Source organism: Augochlora pura, chromosome 11, assembly GCF_028453695.1.
Source record: "Augochlora pura isolate Apur16 chromosome 11, APUR_v2.2.1, whole genome shotgun sequence".
Taxonomy (NCBI): Eukaryota; Metazoa; Arthropoda; class Insecta; order Hymenoptera; family Halictidae; genus Augochlora; species Augochlora pura.
In genome coordinates this window covers 2,671,987-2,689,013 of record NC_135782.1, presented here as the reverse complement: position 1 = coordinate 2,689,013, position 17,027 = coordinate 2,671,987, and the positions used below count along the sequence as shown (strand labels likewise).

The 17,027-nt window shown below is 39.0% G+C and overlaps 2 protein-coding genes across 2 annotated transcripts in view; both read left to right on the top strand.

Annotated features, from left to right (window-relative positions):
• The first annotated feature begins 386 nt into the window (after positions 1-386).
• LOC144477011 (uncharacterized) lies at positions 387-7,859 on the top strand. The gene is made up of 4 exons (XM_078194395.1): positions 387-710; positions 818-996; positions 2,242-2,521; positions 3,541-7,859. Exons 2-4 carry the CDS (start codon positions 827-829, stop codon positions 3,784-3,786), a joined length of 696 nt encoding a protein of 231 aa, XP_078050521.1. The 5' UTR covers positions 387-710; positions 818-826; the 3' UTR covers positions 3,787-7,859.
• A 4,181-nt stretch (positions 7,860-12,040) lies between these two features.
• Positions 12,041-17,027, top strand: part of LOC144477193 (uncharacterized) — a 5,870-nt gene continuing 883 nt past the window's right edge. Inside the window, exons 1-3 of the mRNA XM_078194696.1 lie at positions 12,041-12,114; positions 13,359-13,567; positions 14,892-15,144. Coding sequence (XP_078050822.1) covers positions 12,097-12,114; positions 13,359-13,567; positions 14,892-15,144 — 480 coding nt within the window. The 5' untranslated portion in view covers positions 12,041-12,096. The remainder of the gene's footprint in view (positions 12,115-13,358; positions 13,568-14,891; positions 15,145-17,027) is intronic.

Below are 17,027 nucleotides of genomic sequence, written 5' to 3'. Positions count from 1 at the left end.
GCTGTCGTCGAAACTTTCGCGAACCGATCGGGCAACGTTCGCCACTCGATAATCAAGGAGCACAGCTATCATTTGCTTCGAATTGTTTAAATTTTTAAGCTCCAATTCAGCGAAAATTCTTCGCAGAAGACTTTTACTTTTTTTGCGAGAAAAATCCTTCTCGCAAACATTTTCACCATCGAAAACAAACCTGCACGAAAAATGTCGTCGCGTTAGGGGGTTGTTTCCCTTTTCGAAATTTTCGTGCAGCTGTTTTTTTCGGCCAGCCACGGCGCCACCAATCAGGGCGCTCCGCGTCGATAAGACAGAACGGATCGATCCCCGCTGCAACGTTGCCGTGTCTAAGGGGCAAAAGGAGAGCGAAACGCGGCGGCGGTGGTGGGGGGTTCAGTGGTCACGGTGTATTCGCAAATACTTGGTGACGGTGGTGCGCAACGAGGGTGCGAAAAAAAGCGGTGTCGCGTGAAGAAGGTGTTCTCGCTACGACGGACCTCCTGGTGAACCACGTGGCTCTCATATGTCCTCGCCAGTTGGCGGAGACGCGGGTCGTTCTACGGCCAGCCGGCGTCGCGGCGCGTTCAGTCGCGGTGTGCGCCTCGCAATTACGCAATAACGGCCAGCCACACGATGTGGGACACTGCGTGCGAGGCTTCTCTTGTGACTGCGTTCGATCGAGAGCCGCTCTTCGTCGATCGCTCGTGAATGAACTTGTGCGTTCATTTGAACCCTCGGGGTTCGAGGGTTTATATTGTTCGTTGTATTTTTGGCCCGCACGACCGTTCGGTCTCACGAGAACGAGTTCCCTTTTGTGTTTAAGGTTACCAGCATGAGCGTCTGGCCGCGAAGGAGGTTTCGCATCACACCGCTCCGAGCGTTTGCGGCGTTTGTCCTGATGGTGGTGCTGTTCTGGTACAGCCTCAGTCGGCATGAAGAGCCGAAACAGCCGTGCAGCGTGCCGGAGGAGTACACCGAGAAGCTGCACGACCTAGCTTACAGGTCTGTATCGGGACCCGGGGCATTTTGTTAGCGCGAATCGAGCATCGAGATGGCACGGTAGCACGAATCGAGCCGGAATCGAGTGTTGAAGAGACTATCTACAGGAATCGAGTATCAAACAGACTATTCATTAACGTGTATTCGTCGTTTTTATATTACAGAAAATAATTGATCCTTCTTTAAGTTCTAAATTAATTAAATTATTAAATAAAACCACGATCTTATTATAATTCTAGAACTACCCCTTTTCTATCTTTTAACATCAGTGCCATCGAGGGGTTGAGAGCGACTTCAAATAAAACATTAATAGTAAAAATGTTACTTATTTATAAACACATAAGTTATTTACTATTTACCTATTTAGGTTTATTTATCTATTATTTATCTATTAGGTTTTATTAGATTTTATCGGCGTTTACAGAGGCAATCAATTTTATCATGCATAAAAGTCGCTTTCAATTTTATTAAATATCATATATTAATTAATACAATTTTTAATATATTCTCCAACGAAACATGAACCAATAATTAGTACAATATTACAGTTGAATGATATTCTTTCGTCCGTATGGATATTTCAAGGTCGCGCTTTAGATGCGGTGCAGCGCGCGCGTAATTTGTCTGTCCTGAACGGCTGTATCTACTTCGGCGGTCGAGGCATTTCCTGCTCCGCGCGTATAAATAGTTTTCGGAACCTTTCTCCTCGATTATATTCTCTGGCCATCCCGAGCCACGTATGTAAATTGAACCGGTTCTTTCTTTATGAATTACGATCCACTCAGTTCGGTGATCGAGCCACTTGACATTGCGCTCTCGACGGAATTTGGTGCACAGTTCCTTGGTGCTCGATTAATTAAATTAATTTCAGAAAAATCAACTTGGAACATTGCTTTTAATTATGGCGTACGAATCATAGAAAACGCATCTATTTTTCCAATGTTATAAATTGTTTAATTTAAAGTACACTACCATATATCATTCATTAATCATTTAAAGAAATGACAACGCCAAAATTCGAAAACAGTTTCACTATTTTAATTTCATTTCATTTCTCCTGGAACAATTTCTCGTCGATCAAAGTCATTGACCTTTTTTTCGTAATCAACCGAAATCCGTTTTTATTTTTAGACGCAAACTACGAATCCGCTCGGATCATTAAAAATGCAACTTTCGTTTTACGAAAGATTTCTCCCGTGATATCGAGTTTCACCGGGCCGCGTTTTAACTGTAACGTCCGTTTCCCAGGGCTCACCTGGTGCTCGCCAAGCTGGAGATCGTGCACTTTCTGTGCCTTGGCGGGCTATGGGGTCAAGTTCGGATCGGCCGTGCTCTACCTTGGGCTAGGAAGGTCGAGCTGTGTTTGGTGGACACGCTGCGGGACGACGTTCTGATCACGAAAGCGTTCCGCGAGGTTGGACTCAGCGCCACGTACATGCACGCCGCAGGTGTTTACCGTATACAGGAGAACGACGCACCCGACGATGCGCCTAAGGTGGAGGTGGTTGTCTTCGAGGAGGACGCGATTGTAAGTTCATTCATGATAATTAAGAACTGTAGTTGAGACAACTTGATACTTAACTGTACTCGAGATTAATTCAGGAAATTTTCAAATTTAATATCTCTTTTATAAATTAGTATAATCTTTTTGTATAATATGAGAATGTGTTAATTTGGAACGTTATTTTATTCTCGATGAACTTTTACCCTAATTTGAAGTTTATATTCAATTATTAATATTGTTAAAAATAACAAGTTCATGCTGAATGGTAAAATAATCATTGCAGATAATACATCTCCGCATCCGAGCGCTGCGACATTTATTCCAAATAAAATCGCAATAAAGTTCACATTTATCGCTCTTGTTCGCGAAATAGTCGCCGACATAAAAGAATGCCATCTTTCAGTGCCAAAGACTATATTACTGTTTTACGCAAACAGGATGTCTGTCGAATGCGTGCAAACCGTACGAGTTCCTTAAATACGCGTTAGCTTATGCAGTCTCCGTACACAGCTTGCTCTATGCGAACCGATTCTCCTCCTTGTCCTTTTGAAATTTGTCATGCCACCTAAACCTACACCATTCCGAAATTTAACGCTGCAGTATTATTCGTTACGAGTTATAAATTTGGCATTCCCGTGCGAGTATTTTCGGCAAATTTACGAGCTCTGTTTTACATGCGGCACGCAACTAGGACAACCGAAAGTTGCTCCGCTGGCATTGCTTTTCGGTAGTAAACCGGCGAACTTTCCTTTATTAACGTCTCCGCGACTTTACTGCGCTCCGTGTAACATTCTCGCGAAGACCGTCCCCACATTGGCCATGGGTGCCCTGGAATAAGGGACGCGGAAAATGTTAGCGCGCTAAACCCATTTTTAGAAGACGCGATGCCAAAAGCGAACATTTTCTTTGGCGATGCGACACAAGCGTTCTGGTACTTGTCTGATAGAAATAAGTAAAATAGAAACAAGTAAATTGACCCATTGAGACAAGACCAAAGACGAATTTTCCATCGAATTTCATCAACGATTGCTTTCGCATTTCAGACGCAAATGGTGAGGCGAGTCGGCTGGTCAAGAAGGGTGCTGCCGCCGGACTGCGAGTTCTCGCCTAGCTTGCAATGCTTCCCGCCTCAACTGGTCATACCGCCCTTACCGGCGAAACAGTTCGGTGGTCGTTTAATGCCGGTACCGAGAGAAGGTATCGAGCTGCAGAAGTACCACTACCCTTACGACTGGTGGCTCGAACTGAAGCCGACGGAATGCGCGGAGACGCAAGAAACGAGCGCGTAGTACTTGATCTCATTATAGCAAGGATTCGCGGTGGATGATTAATCGATCCAACACACATTGGTACCAAATCATCGTCTCCTAGAACGGACTCATCCTACCACGAGACCAAAAACTCCCAGAACTGCTTCCATCGCCGACGCGTTCTTTAACCCTTTGCACTACGATTATCTTTTAGAACTACGTTGATTTACCACTTTTCAGTGCTTAACGCTTTACCGACCGGTTATTCGACCGCGAATATTTCTATCATTTCAGGGTAATCGAATCTATTAACATTTACATATTTTCATAACATTACTGTTCAGTAATATACATTTTATTTAAATTTAATTTGTCGCGAAAGATATCTAATGTATTTAAGTAATTCTATTATTAATATTCTATTATTAATATTCTATTATTTATATTACGATTTAATATTAAATAATTCACAGCCACGTTTATTACATTTACGTGTCTGACTCGCTATTATAGTAGTGCAAAGGGTTAACGCACTCGCGCATTTTATAAAAGCAACAGATTTACACAGCGAAGAACGCCCTTTGATAGATTCGTTTTAACCCGACCACGCCTGTTCGTGGAAGCTAAACTGCAGATCTGGGTAGCCGGGGAATCAATTAACTATCGAATAAATCAATTATCGAAGTACTAAATAAATAAGCTATTAAATTTGCGTCGCGAGACGCGACGCGACGCAAATCATGATCAGTGAAAGTTCGGATTTCGATTTTGTAGAGGCTTTCGAAACACGTTTCGGTTCTTCCAGCGGTTAACGAGTTATATTGGTTATATTATAGTCAGTGTTATTACGTGTCGGTCACGGGTTTTTGATAATATATAGGATGGTCTTTCAGACGAACGTAAGTCGCTTTAATGAAAGTACGATAGGATATTACTGTGCGAGAGGGTGTCTCTCCGTCTTCGGAGATTCGGGCCGGTCTTCCGGCGCCATTACTGTCGATGCACGGGCGCCATTGGTTTATCAAATATTCATTAACATTGCTAATGCAGTCGGGACGGTTTATTTGGCGAGTCTCTAAAAAATTCGTTGTTTACGCGCGAATGTTTGAGCGATAATTTACGATCGACGAGAGCGAATTTATGGACGTATTTTTCTTTTAATTTTATACTCGTACATATGTATACGTGTATACGTGTTATTGTATCCGTGTATGCGTGTGTTTAGATACACGTGGCATCCGTGTAAGATCGTTATCACTTCTATGGTTTCGTTTTATGGGAACTATGGCGGATCGTCCACATTTCGAGCTGTAGAAACCGAAAACAGTCTTCCTTTTATACGACGCGTTGTACTGTTACGTTTCTCGAAATGATTATACTGTTTTAATAGCGGTCCCATGCCTCTTTCGAGTCAAATATAAAATTCTAGGTTTTTATTTATTTTTATCCATTGGCCAACAGTCGCTATCATTACAACATTCTTTAATTTTTCATGTCATTAAAAGAGAGGTTCTAGGACCAAATACAAACAAACGATAGTTAAGAACACGAGACTGCGATTGTACAAATACCAAAGCATTATTTTCTAATCACTAACAATCGCCCTTTCTATAATTGATATTTCGTTACACTATAGAAATAATTATAGTATCATTTATATTTCGTTACACTATAGACATAACTATACTATCATAGTTACTTAACAAATCGCACGTTCCGAATAAAAAATATCCGAAGGTAATGGCGCTGGATTGCTTAGTGTTGCTAAGTAACCACAACAGCGACGCATTGTTATCGCTAATCAAATAATACATAACTCGAATTACTCTCGTCAGTTGAATTTATTATAATAGATCGACGACGTTGGATCTCCTTGCGTTCAACGACTTAAAAACACAGTCGAACCAGCTTAAACAACCTATTTCCTTGCGCGATTATTTATTGTAAACAATGGGAATTGCATAACTAGAAAATATCCTTCGCAGCAAAAAGAGTATAAATGATATATATTTACGCGATTGGGTCCTTAACAAGTGACATATATACATATATAAAAATATATATATATATACATATACATATATGTATATATAATTTTACGAACACTCCTTTTTTTAAACAATAACTCTGCGACGTTTCTCTTCCCGAAACCATAGCCAATTTAGTATCGTAAGCAGCAGATCATCCAGATTTCGTTTGCGACGACAGCTTAACCCTTTGCCGTATTTTAACAACTCTGGCTCGTCACAGAGATCTCTATTAACCCTTTGCACTCGAAGCCATTTCAACTGGAAATCTAAAATAACATTTCTGGCTTCAAGTATCTCCATTTTACATAACAAAATCCAGTTACAGTTTCAACAATTTTTTATATCTAAGCTTCGACGATATCTATAATAATAATAATAATAATTTTGTAACGTGCTACAACAATTTTAATGCTGAGTCGCCACTCGAGTGCAAAGGGTCAATGTCAAAGGGTTATTCCGTTCTTTTAAGACGGAATAAATGTCTCAATAATCATATCAATAAATACTGTTCCTTTTCCTTCCATGAAATTATTACAATAGAAAAAATGCTAATTGTACAATAACTATGAAATAAATAGTACGGCAAGGGGTTAAACAATCGTGTTAAACAATACTACGGTAACACCACGGCGAGACTATAGTTAGCGCCGGATCTAGACGTTTGTAAATGTATCGAAGTATCGCGCGATTAATTAAATAATAACGCGACGAGCGAGGGGGCTGTATTATATTTGTGATACGAGATGATCCAGAGAGAGAGGGGGGTTGATGGACACGTTTTGGCAATGGAAAACGAGAAGGAACGCAATTTTTCCTATAGGGTACTTGGTAAGCTAGGGATACGTGCATTAGACGAATTGTTCCTCTTGAAGAGCCTTGGTCACATGGGCGCGTGTTGAATCTATTCGAATTCACCACGGTATACTGCTTTATATATACATATACACTGATGAAAGTTTCCAGCGTGTGTTCCCTTTAATTGGTGTTTTCGATTGTACCAAATCGGTACTTTGGATTATTGAACGTTATACCGATTAATATATATTTAACATTATTTCCGTGTAAATATGGAGCAAACTTGCAGAGAGTTTTCCGGTAGCGTTGACGAGTAGAGCCAGTGCTGTCTGTTTCTTCCTTGAATTTAGATTGTGATTGAATCGTGGTTACGATTGGTTCACGAGCTGTCGTACAATCAGGCTTTTTATTGATTAGGCGAATTTTTATGCGGCGAAGATTTGTAAAATGTTTAAGAAGAAATTATTTGTGAAAGGATTGTGTTAGGTACAATTAGTGTATGGTATGTAATTGTATGCGATGATTATTATACTAAATGTAATTGTGTATAATTATTATTGTAGGACACGTAATTGTATGTAATTATTTATTATGATATACAATTGTATATGATTATTATTCTACAGTACGTAATTGTATATAATGATTATTGTATAGTATAAAATTATATATAATTATTATTCTACAATACATAATTATATACAACTATATATGCAATTATAATACATATAAAAATCAAAATTATTTTGTCACTTGCTAATTCGAACAAGTCGAAAATAACGCAATAATTTTTCTAAATTTCTCCTAATCACAACTTTGCATTTACTAACTTAATGTTTCATCATAATTAAATAAAATCTAACTATAGTTGGACTCGTGTCCAGAGAACTCGTTCAAAATATACAGACATATAGTCACGCGCGAATGTAATTCGCTAAATTCCATCGATAAAGCATTTCACCTTATATAATCGTTAATTCCTATACAATTATTTACAGATTTAAAATTAATTATTAATTATTATTTACCACTGTGGTCCGACCAATATAACTAAACGAAGCGATCCGAACAAAGTGAATACTAATAAAGAATTAAATTCCTTATCTTCAAATGATATATATTTTTCAATTAATATAATTTAATTTAACACTAAGTAGCCCGGTGAAAAATTGTTAATCGTATCGTCCTGTTTGTTTTCGTCTGTTATACTGTTCTAAATAATGTTGTTTCTACTGTTTCAGCGTAGGGGTAGTATTTAGATATAATTTCGAATTTAACAATTGTTGAGGAGCGGGTGTCGTGCTTGCTATAATTGTAGCGAATGAACGAGTGACTGCGAGAAACGTTTAGTTATACTTATATCCGAGTTATACTTCCAGATGTTTACTGTTAATCAGCGCTACAGCTTTCTTATCCTGATTACGTCGTTTCGAATAACGTGTGTATACGCGAATCGTTGAGTTTTTTTTTGGTACGGATGCCCAAGGAGGTTTGTATGCAATGTATTTCTTGATTAGTGGACTGTCTCGATTATTGTAGTTGTCTTCGAACCTTTCATGAATCTAAATAAAACACGTACGAGAACACGAGGAGGACGCTGTCGAATTTTTCAATCCCTTCAGTTCAATTAATAGTACTAAAAATACAACTAAATTATAACTAATAAAGCAAAGTAAAATTATGATAATTCTGATATTTTATAAATTGGAAAATTTCGTTTCTTCAATTCTGTATCAATAGAATTTTATGCTAGATTTTATAAAAGGAAAATTAGTATTTTCGACGCTATATTATTTTATATTTTATTTTCTATATTTTACATTTTATAACAACTCAATCATCATCTAAAAAATGTAATCTAAAATTTATCTCTCGTTGCATTTAACTCGTCAAAACGATTCGAGAGTGAAATAAATATCTTCTCACTTTCAGTATCCTGGAATTGGCGTCGGCGATATATTAATCTCGCATATAAAGGATGCGCAGTCATTTTGATTAGGGTACTCATTTATCATTACGACATTGTCGTGTGTAACTTTCACGCACTTTTATATATGTATACCTGAGCGTGGCAGAGTACATGGTCGTAACCGACTTCGCTCGTCTTGCAGACCCATTTCTACGGTTGCCCTCGTTTACAATCCTTTCGGAGGAAAGCACTCTCGTCTCTCACGTGCTGTCCATGGGCCGTGTGTTCAGCGCCATTCTAAAATTAGGACGTTCAGGATAAACTGTCCCATTTCTGGTCAAGCAAACCTCGCCCGAGCGCGACTTCTAAATATTTCCCTTAAATTTCATAATTGTGGAACGAGACTGTAGAGTTAGGCGTTTCTACTTCTACGATAGATTCAGATTTATTTATGAGGTTTATGTGAATATGGATTTATATATATGGATTTATAAAAATGAGATTTATATATATGATTATAAAAATGAGATTTACATATATAAATATTTTTGATCGAATTCGTGACTCAGTTGCAAAATTTCTCTAATTTCAATATCCGAGAAATATATATAAAACTTATTTCGACATTTTCAAAAATATATATTTCCTGTTTTCCATTTCTCAAAATGTTCACTTTTGATAGGAATTATTGAAGTACTTCAATTAATCTGAAATTCAGTTTTGTTCGTTCACCAAATTATTTACGATGGAAATGATCTGCCTCAGAATTTCACGTGAACCACCGGTGGTTGATTCATGTCGCTGCATTCATTATGCACATTTTCAAGATACCTCGTAATTAGACTGCGGATCATTATGCATGCATAGTGTGTAAAAATCTTCAGATGGTATTACATAGGGTGTCCCGGAAATCGTAACCCACTCAAATAACCCCAATAAAATGCATCCTCCATGTTAAACATTAACTTTCTAGTTTCGTTTTAATTAATTAAATTGCTCTAACTATGCGGGGACTTTGCTAGCTGATTATCGACGCCGAACGTGTTAATTATTACATATCTAATGCTATATTAAAGTCCCAAGGAAACAACGAGACAACCAAAATGATTCCTTCGATCATGATTAAATGGTGCAGCGTTATTGGTTCGCGGCGGATTATCACGCGTAATCCCGAGCATAAATTTCGATACGCGCACAGGGTAGGTGGCCCATGCGGCGCTCAATGTGTAAATATGGCGCAGTGGCCACAACTTCGACGTTGCATCCCGTACATCCTACTTCCTCTCGCCGATCCTCTCTCCTCTGCCACCTCCCCTAATCCTAATCTTTATTCCACATCTGCACACCCATGTCTACAAGCAACATCAATTAATTTTTAAAAAATTGATTCTTATAAAGTTTAAAGATTTAAAATATTAATTTAGATTTTAAGATTTAAAATATTGATTTTTAAAAAATAGTCTTCTATATATTTTAATAATTTTACTAAATAGTAATTAATTGGAATCAGTTAATTGTTCACGATAACTAATGAAAAATTAATGTTTCCTAAGAGAAGACATCCGAGTGGTATAACTAAATTTATAACGTCCCTCGATAGGAGGACAGCAGAGTGCAAAGTGTTAAGGGAACGAAACGTACGCGTACGCGTCAGTGTTCCTGAAGGGGTTAACCCGGCAGGAAGAAGACAGCCGATCGGCGCGGCTTTAAACCGGCCCCGGCTGCAACTTACGAGCAACGCTGCACTTTTGCCCGGGCGTCGTACGAGTTCTCCACGAACTTCATTAGCCGGGGAACTGTCTCGGCACCGCGGATGTTTTCGGATTTACAGGCACAAGCCGAAACGCGCGCGGCCGCGTCCTCGTCGTCGTCGTCGTCGTCTTTCCCTTGCCCGCGCAGGGATCCCATCAAACTTTTTGGCACCGCGCGTTGTCCCAGTTTCCACGTTGATCCTTTTATTATCCGCTATATAGTTTTCTCGGTATTAAAGTCGGTCTTCGCGGGAATCGCTGGGTCGAAGAGGAGAACCGCCACCGGAAATGGAAACGCTACGCGTAGACTTATCTTGTCTTGCTTGCCATGATCCGGCCGCGGCGACCTTCACGCGCCATGCCTCGAATTTTCTGATTAATTAATAAATTAATTTGAATTAATTATTTATCGTCGATATTCGAACTGATTTGGTTGCTGATAGAATTTGACGGAGTTTGATAAATTATATTTAACAAATAAATTATATCCAACATATAAACTATATTTAAATATTTCAATTTACATTCGTTCGAATATTGGCACTGCTTTTTTATTTTTTGCAATTTGCCGATTCGAAATGCGAATGAACATTTTATTCTTGGTGGACGAGTATATGTGAACGGGTTACTGGAGGGACAATAATAAATTGTAATGGAAAACGGTTGAATGGAAATGTTTTCGGAAAGAGATGGGAAACCGTGAGACAATTGAAAATTGTTGACAATGGGGTCTTCGTGACAATAGTTTGCGGAGTGCTAGAGTGAACAGCGAAGTCCTAACGTTAGGACAGAGTAGACAATAGAGAATTTATAACAATGGTGTGGCGTTGCTCGCAGAAATATTGAGGCGTTAATGTTTCGTTTCCTTTGTCTTTCGATGGTCGTTCGGATTGGTCGAATCCATTCATTTATTGCTCATTTCGATTTCGCTATAATTATACTGTATACAAAATATAATTATTTTTCCTCCGCAACACCGATGATATAATTTATTTAAAAATCGTTTGCAGAGTAATCGTGTTAGGTATATAAAAAGCGCAACTCGCCCAGTCGATTTTTGATTATTATTCCACCGACGACAAATGAGAAATTAAAAATAATGGAACAAGTTGGTCGCGGTCGGTATTTGTCTCGAACGAGGCAGAATCATGCAACTGGAACAGAAATATCTCCGCGAAAGAAGAATTCCCTCTCACGTTTCGGCGCTCCGCGGAATATAGAGCAGAGTGGGGCGAATATAAAAGAAAGGTGAGTTTGACTTTCGGAAGCGGACTTTCGAGTCATGTGATGAAAGTGGTCTCACGTGGACGGTGCTCGTTCTACGATATTAACGCGCCTGATTGCCGTACTCGTTCACAATTGCGCGACGGAAGCATTTGTTCATGCTAAAAAGTTAATTGGAAAATTCACTGAAAGAAAAGGATGGTCGATTCGTCTGCGTCGAATTTGTTTGTTAACTGCGAGATGCTAGTGAATTGAAATAATAATTAAAATAACAATTGAATAGTAACTCCAATAGTAATTAAAATAATAATTGGAATAATAATCGAAACAATAATTAAAATAATAACATTATAAATCCGAGCTGCTCAATTTTTGCTTCGCTAAATAAATCGCGCCGAGTTTCTGTGGTTATTTAGTGAACAATCGATGTTGTTAACTACAGTTGTGAACAAATAAGTGAATTATGGCAAATGGCACGCCGTTTTTCACATATCCGATGATTTAACTTGGATCCTGTAGACAGTGAGATGCGCAAGGTTCGCCTGCCCGCGGCGTTTTAATTTGTTCGTGACATTATTAAACGTATTTAAAGAGGAAATAACGTGATTGAACAGACTGTGGACTGTTGGGGACTTTAACCATGAAGATGATACTAAGGGTGAGTCATTCGATTGTTTCATTCGTTACTCTCATTCAAGAATTAATGTAACCTTGCAATAAGACTTCATTTAATTAATTATTCGCTCTTTAATGAATGATTTTTTTTTAATGTTACGATTACATGGTTTACTTATATTCCTTTGTAATTGTTTATCTGTCACTAATCAAGATTATATAAATTATACAGTATAATATAAATTATCGAAATGGTACAAAATAATATAAATTCTAGAAATTATATAGTACAATATAATAAATTATAAAAATGATATAGTACCCTACGAATTCGAGAAATTATATAATTATGGCGTTAAGAGGTCGGCAATACCATTGACAAGAATTGTTAGAAAGTAAGCATAGCCGTCGTCGAGGACGTCGGTAACCTAATATTTCCGGAAATGGTCGGTCGTTGAAGCAATAACGAAAGTATCGGGGGACTCGTCGAGGTATCCGGAGACCTGAAACGGAGACAGAAACGAAATGCCGCAATCAGCCAAGAAATATCTTCTAATTGCGTATACGTATACCACGCTATTCTCTCCGCCCGTTTCCCTTTCATCTCTATAGCTTGTCTCCTAGGCTCGCCATCAACTCCGGTTTCACCGGTTCCGATACTATCTCCGATGCTTATCAGAGACCCGCGCGCTGTTATGGTACCGCCGCTTGATTTTCGGAATCGGAGGGGGACGTCGAAGATTGTCAGTATTTCATAGAGAGATTCCCCGCAAGCTGACGGCGTTTCGATAACATGAATTGCCAACGGTACCACTATGCAATGCGACGTCCGGAATAGCGATAATAATACTGTATAGAGAGCTGCCGCTACGTAAAAGCATCGGAGATCGGTGTACACGTGACTTGACGAGATAAGGAAACAGTCAAATTCGAATTGTCGCGTGGATGCGGAAATAAGTCGATTTTAAGTTTAGTTAAGTTAACTCAATTTTATGTTAACTCAATTTTAAATTAACTCAATATTAAATTAACTCAATTTAAAATTTACTCAATTTTGAATGAGCTCAATATTAAATTAACTCAACATTAAATTTTCTCAATTTTAACGTTACTCATCATTAAGTATACTCATTTCTAACTCTCTCTCTCTCTCTCTCTCTCTCAATTTTAAACCATCTCAATATTAAGTTTACTCAATTCTATCCTTACTCAATTCGAAGACAAACTCAATTCTATCTTCGCTCAATGCCTCTGAGATTAAAATTGAATGATGTACTGTTTAAACAGAGATGCCTGCTGGTTGGAATTGTTATCCTGCTGTTCGACATTATTGATACCGGGGAGGCTTACAAACTGACGAGATCGTACAAGCGTTATAAACGTAGGCCGTCGTCGCATCGACCACGATGGTATACGGGTCATGGATCATCGAAGTACTACCATTCGAGGAGGACACCGCCGGAAGATTATTATTCTCACAGGCCTGACTATTATGGGTATGGAGCGAACGTAAAACTTTTACGGCGCGGATGCGCTGAACTATCTTCTATTTTCAACGTTGTTCGAGAAGCTTGCGATTACAAATCGAAAATCTACATTCCTAACAAATCAAACAATTTAGAATATCTCAGATATAAATCTCTGCAACTACATGGATTTTATTGTTTATTCAATTTCAAATATGAATTATAAATAAAACTAATAACCTGAAAACCATAAGAACCACGATTTCGATCGAAATCGAAGAAATTTATGAATCGTGGTCAAGTTTCGGTAGCAGTGGCGGTTTCGCGAGCGTATAAATCGCTGGAACGGGTGTTCCCATTGTCGTTTGGACAGGCATCGTTCGGTCGCGTGGCTCGTACGATTTTGCGTAATTAAAAGTTGTGCCCCGACCAATTCTCTCCGTTGGGAAACGACCGGTCTCTCGTATTTAGCGGCGAGGCCGCCCCGGCCACGGCGTTTCTGCTGAGGACGAGGAAACAGCGGAGCAAAAATTAATTTGCTGGTTGGACGACACAGTGGAACTCTCTCTCTCTCTCCCTCTCTCTCTCCCTCTATCGATTCGATGAAGTGCCGGAGAACGGGGTCGATGCCACGGCATTTGACGAATTAAGTTTTTAATTGAAAAACCACGCGTGACTCTTCGCCGATCGATTTAGGCTTAAGTGGGATCCCCGCGCGCGCGCGCGCGAGCGGTACACGTTCTGTTCCTATAATTGGATTGCAAATTCGGTCGCCGGGTTATTAGCAGGTCTGTTCGCACAGGTTGTTTCATTGTTTCCTTTTTATTATTTTAAGCATTCGAATCTGTTTATATGTTTCCTATACTAGGTATTTTTCAAGTTACTCAAAATTAAGAACGAAGGTTATGTAAGGATTCCTGAGATTATTCTAAATAACTTTTTCCTTTGCGCAATTGTCGTGCGAGGCTTCGTTCGCGAGTTATCAAAGAGAAATGGTGGCCAATGAGAGGCGAGATCAAGTGGCTGCGCGCGGCGGCCGAGCCAATGAGCGCAGGTGGCCATCGCTATCAGCGTTTTTCGCTAATAACTGCTAAACGAAGCCTCCGATTGCAATTTCGCAAAGGAAAAAGTTGCTTCGAATGACATTATTTATCCATTTATCTAACTTTTCTGACATTCTGTGTATATTTAGAAAGTAACCTAATATTATAAAAGAACCTTATGATATATAACCATGTATTAATCATTACGACATATTAACCATATATTTACTTGTTATATCTATCTTAATTTAATTACTATAAACATTTTTATGAAACTACAGTATCTTTATAAGAAAGCTCGTTGTTTTCAGGACCCAAGCTGGCAACGAGGACTACGACGGTCGGGTCGAGAACAAGCCTTACACGATCGTTATCCAATTACCGAAAGGCGAAGACAAGTACGGCTACAACGACTACCTAGACAGTAGGAGAAAATACGAGAGGGAACCGATTCAGGTGTTTACGAGCGATAGTGATTACATTGACGAGGAGGATGATATCAAGAGGGATTATGTGGACGACGCGAAGGTCCTTAATGTTAATAATAAAAGGGTGCAGATCAAGGTAAGTACCAGACAAGACGAACTAACGAGTCGGGGATCTGTGTGTCTATTTACTGCTTGTGGGAATCTTATGAGGTAGAGGAGCCGGTTACTGTGGGCTAGATAATACCGTGAACGATTCTATAGAGAATTCTATAGATGATTTTCTAGACAATTGTATAGACGATTTTATCGATAATTTTATAAACGATTTTATGGACGATTTTATAGACAATTTTATAGACTATACTATAGACTATACTGTAGACAATTCTATAGACTATACTGTAGACTATTCTATAGACTATACTATGAACTATACTGTAAACAAGTCTAGAGACACCCCTGAATTTTTTTCATAAATTTATTAACGATGATCCAGCACGAATCTTCCACTGTCCAGTTACAGCAGCTCCGAAAGAAATTGGGTAGAATATTTCGATGCAAGTTAGCCACCGGCGGCGTAAACAGATGTCGAGATCTTAGCAGTCTCGAATGAAAATTCTCGAGCTTTGCTTTTCGTTTTCTGCGTACGAAAAGTCGCGCATGCGAGAACGTTTAACGAACCGCTGCGGGGAGCAAGACATTTCCGTAGGTAAATGCATATTATATTCTCGATGCATTTCTTCGTAGATTGTAGATGCGTCTATTCCAACGCAGCGCTATTAGTATAACATTATCAATAAAATTATTCATGTAAGATAATATTATAAAGTTGTGATAGTTCACCGGTGAACAGTAACAGAAGTGTTCGCACAGACAGACATCTTGATATCTGTCGAATCATTCGGGAATGTGTCTATATTGGCTGCAGCCGTGCGCGCGATCGCGAGACATTTTACGCGATTTATATTTCCTTTTTATGCGCTAGTTTCCAGTCGTTTAAATTCTTTGCCGGGCATCAGTGCACCGTCAATATTTGCCGGGCAAATCGATTTCAAAGCGGCCGGTTTGATAGTTTTTTATTTCGCAGGAACGCGAAATTGATAAAATACGGCGTGCAGCAGCAGCCATCGCGTGCTTTACGGCTCGCGATAAAAATAGAAACGCGCGGCGGGGAAGGGTTGTTCCAAAAATGTTCAAACAAGTTGAAAGATTGCCACGGTGACCCTGTGAACATTGATTTTAGAACTATAGCTGTATAAATATAATTGTTACTCACTTAATGAAAAACAAATGGATCGTTTGGGGAGAAATACCATTATTCTAGCTTTGATGCTCGTTTTTATAATTGATAACAATAGAATTATCATAGTTTAGAAATTAATTTTAATATTGTTAAATAAAAAGGAAGAATTTTTATATTTATATTAGGAGTAAAAATTAGTTCGGTCCCAGAATGAGCCCCAGACGGCCTAGTAGCCCCGAAAGTTTGAGTAAAAAAATCATAAAAAAATCCCAGACCGATTTACGGGAATGTACCTTCCGGGATCGTAAACTAGACACTTTCAGCTTCAATTTGAGGTACCTGAAGTTCAAATTGCTCCACGGGAAAATTGTTGGAAACTCGCCCAGAGTCCAAAAGTGAGCCCCAGACGGCCTAGTAGTCCCGCAAGTTTGAGTCAAAAAATCATAAAAAAATCCCAGACCGTTTTACAGGAATGTACCTTCCGAGATCGTAAACTAGACACTTTCAGCTTCAATTTAAGCTACCTGGAGTCCAAATTGCTCCACGGGAAAGTTGTTGGAAACTCGCCCAGAGTCCAAAAGTGAGCCTCAGACGGCCTAGTAGCGCGGCAAGTTTGAGTCAAAAAATCATAAAAAAATCCCAGACCGTTTTACAGGAATGTACCTTCCGGGATCGTAAACTAGACACTTTCCGCTTCAATTTGAGGTACCTGAAGTTCAAATTGCTCCACGGGAAAGTTGTTGGAAACTCGCCCAGAGTCCAAAAATGAGACCCAG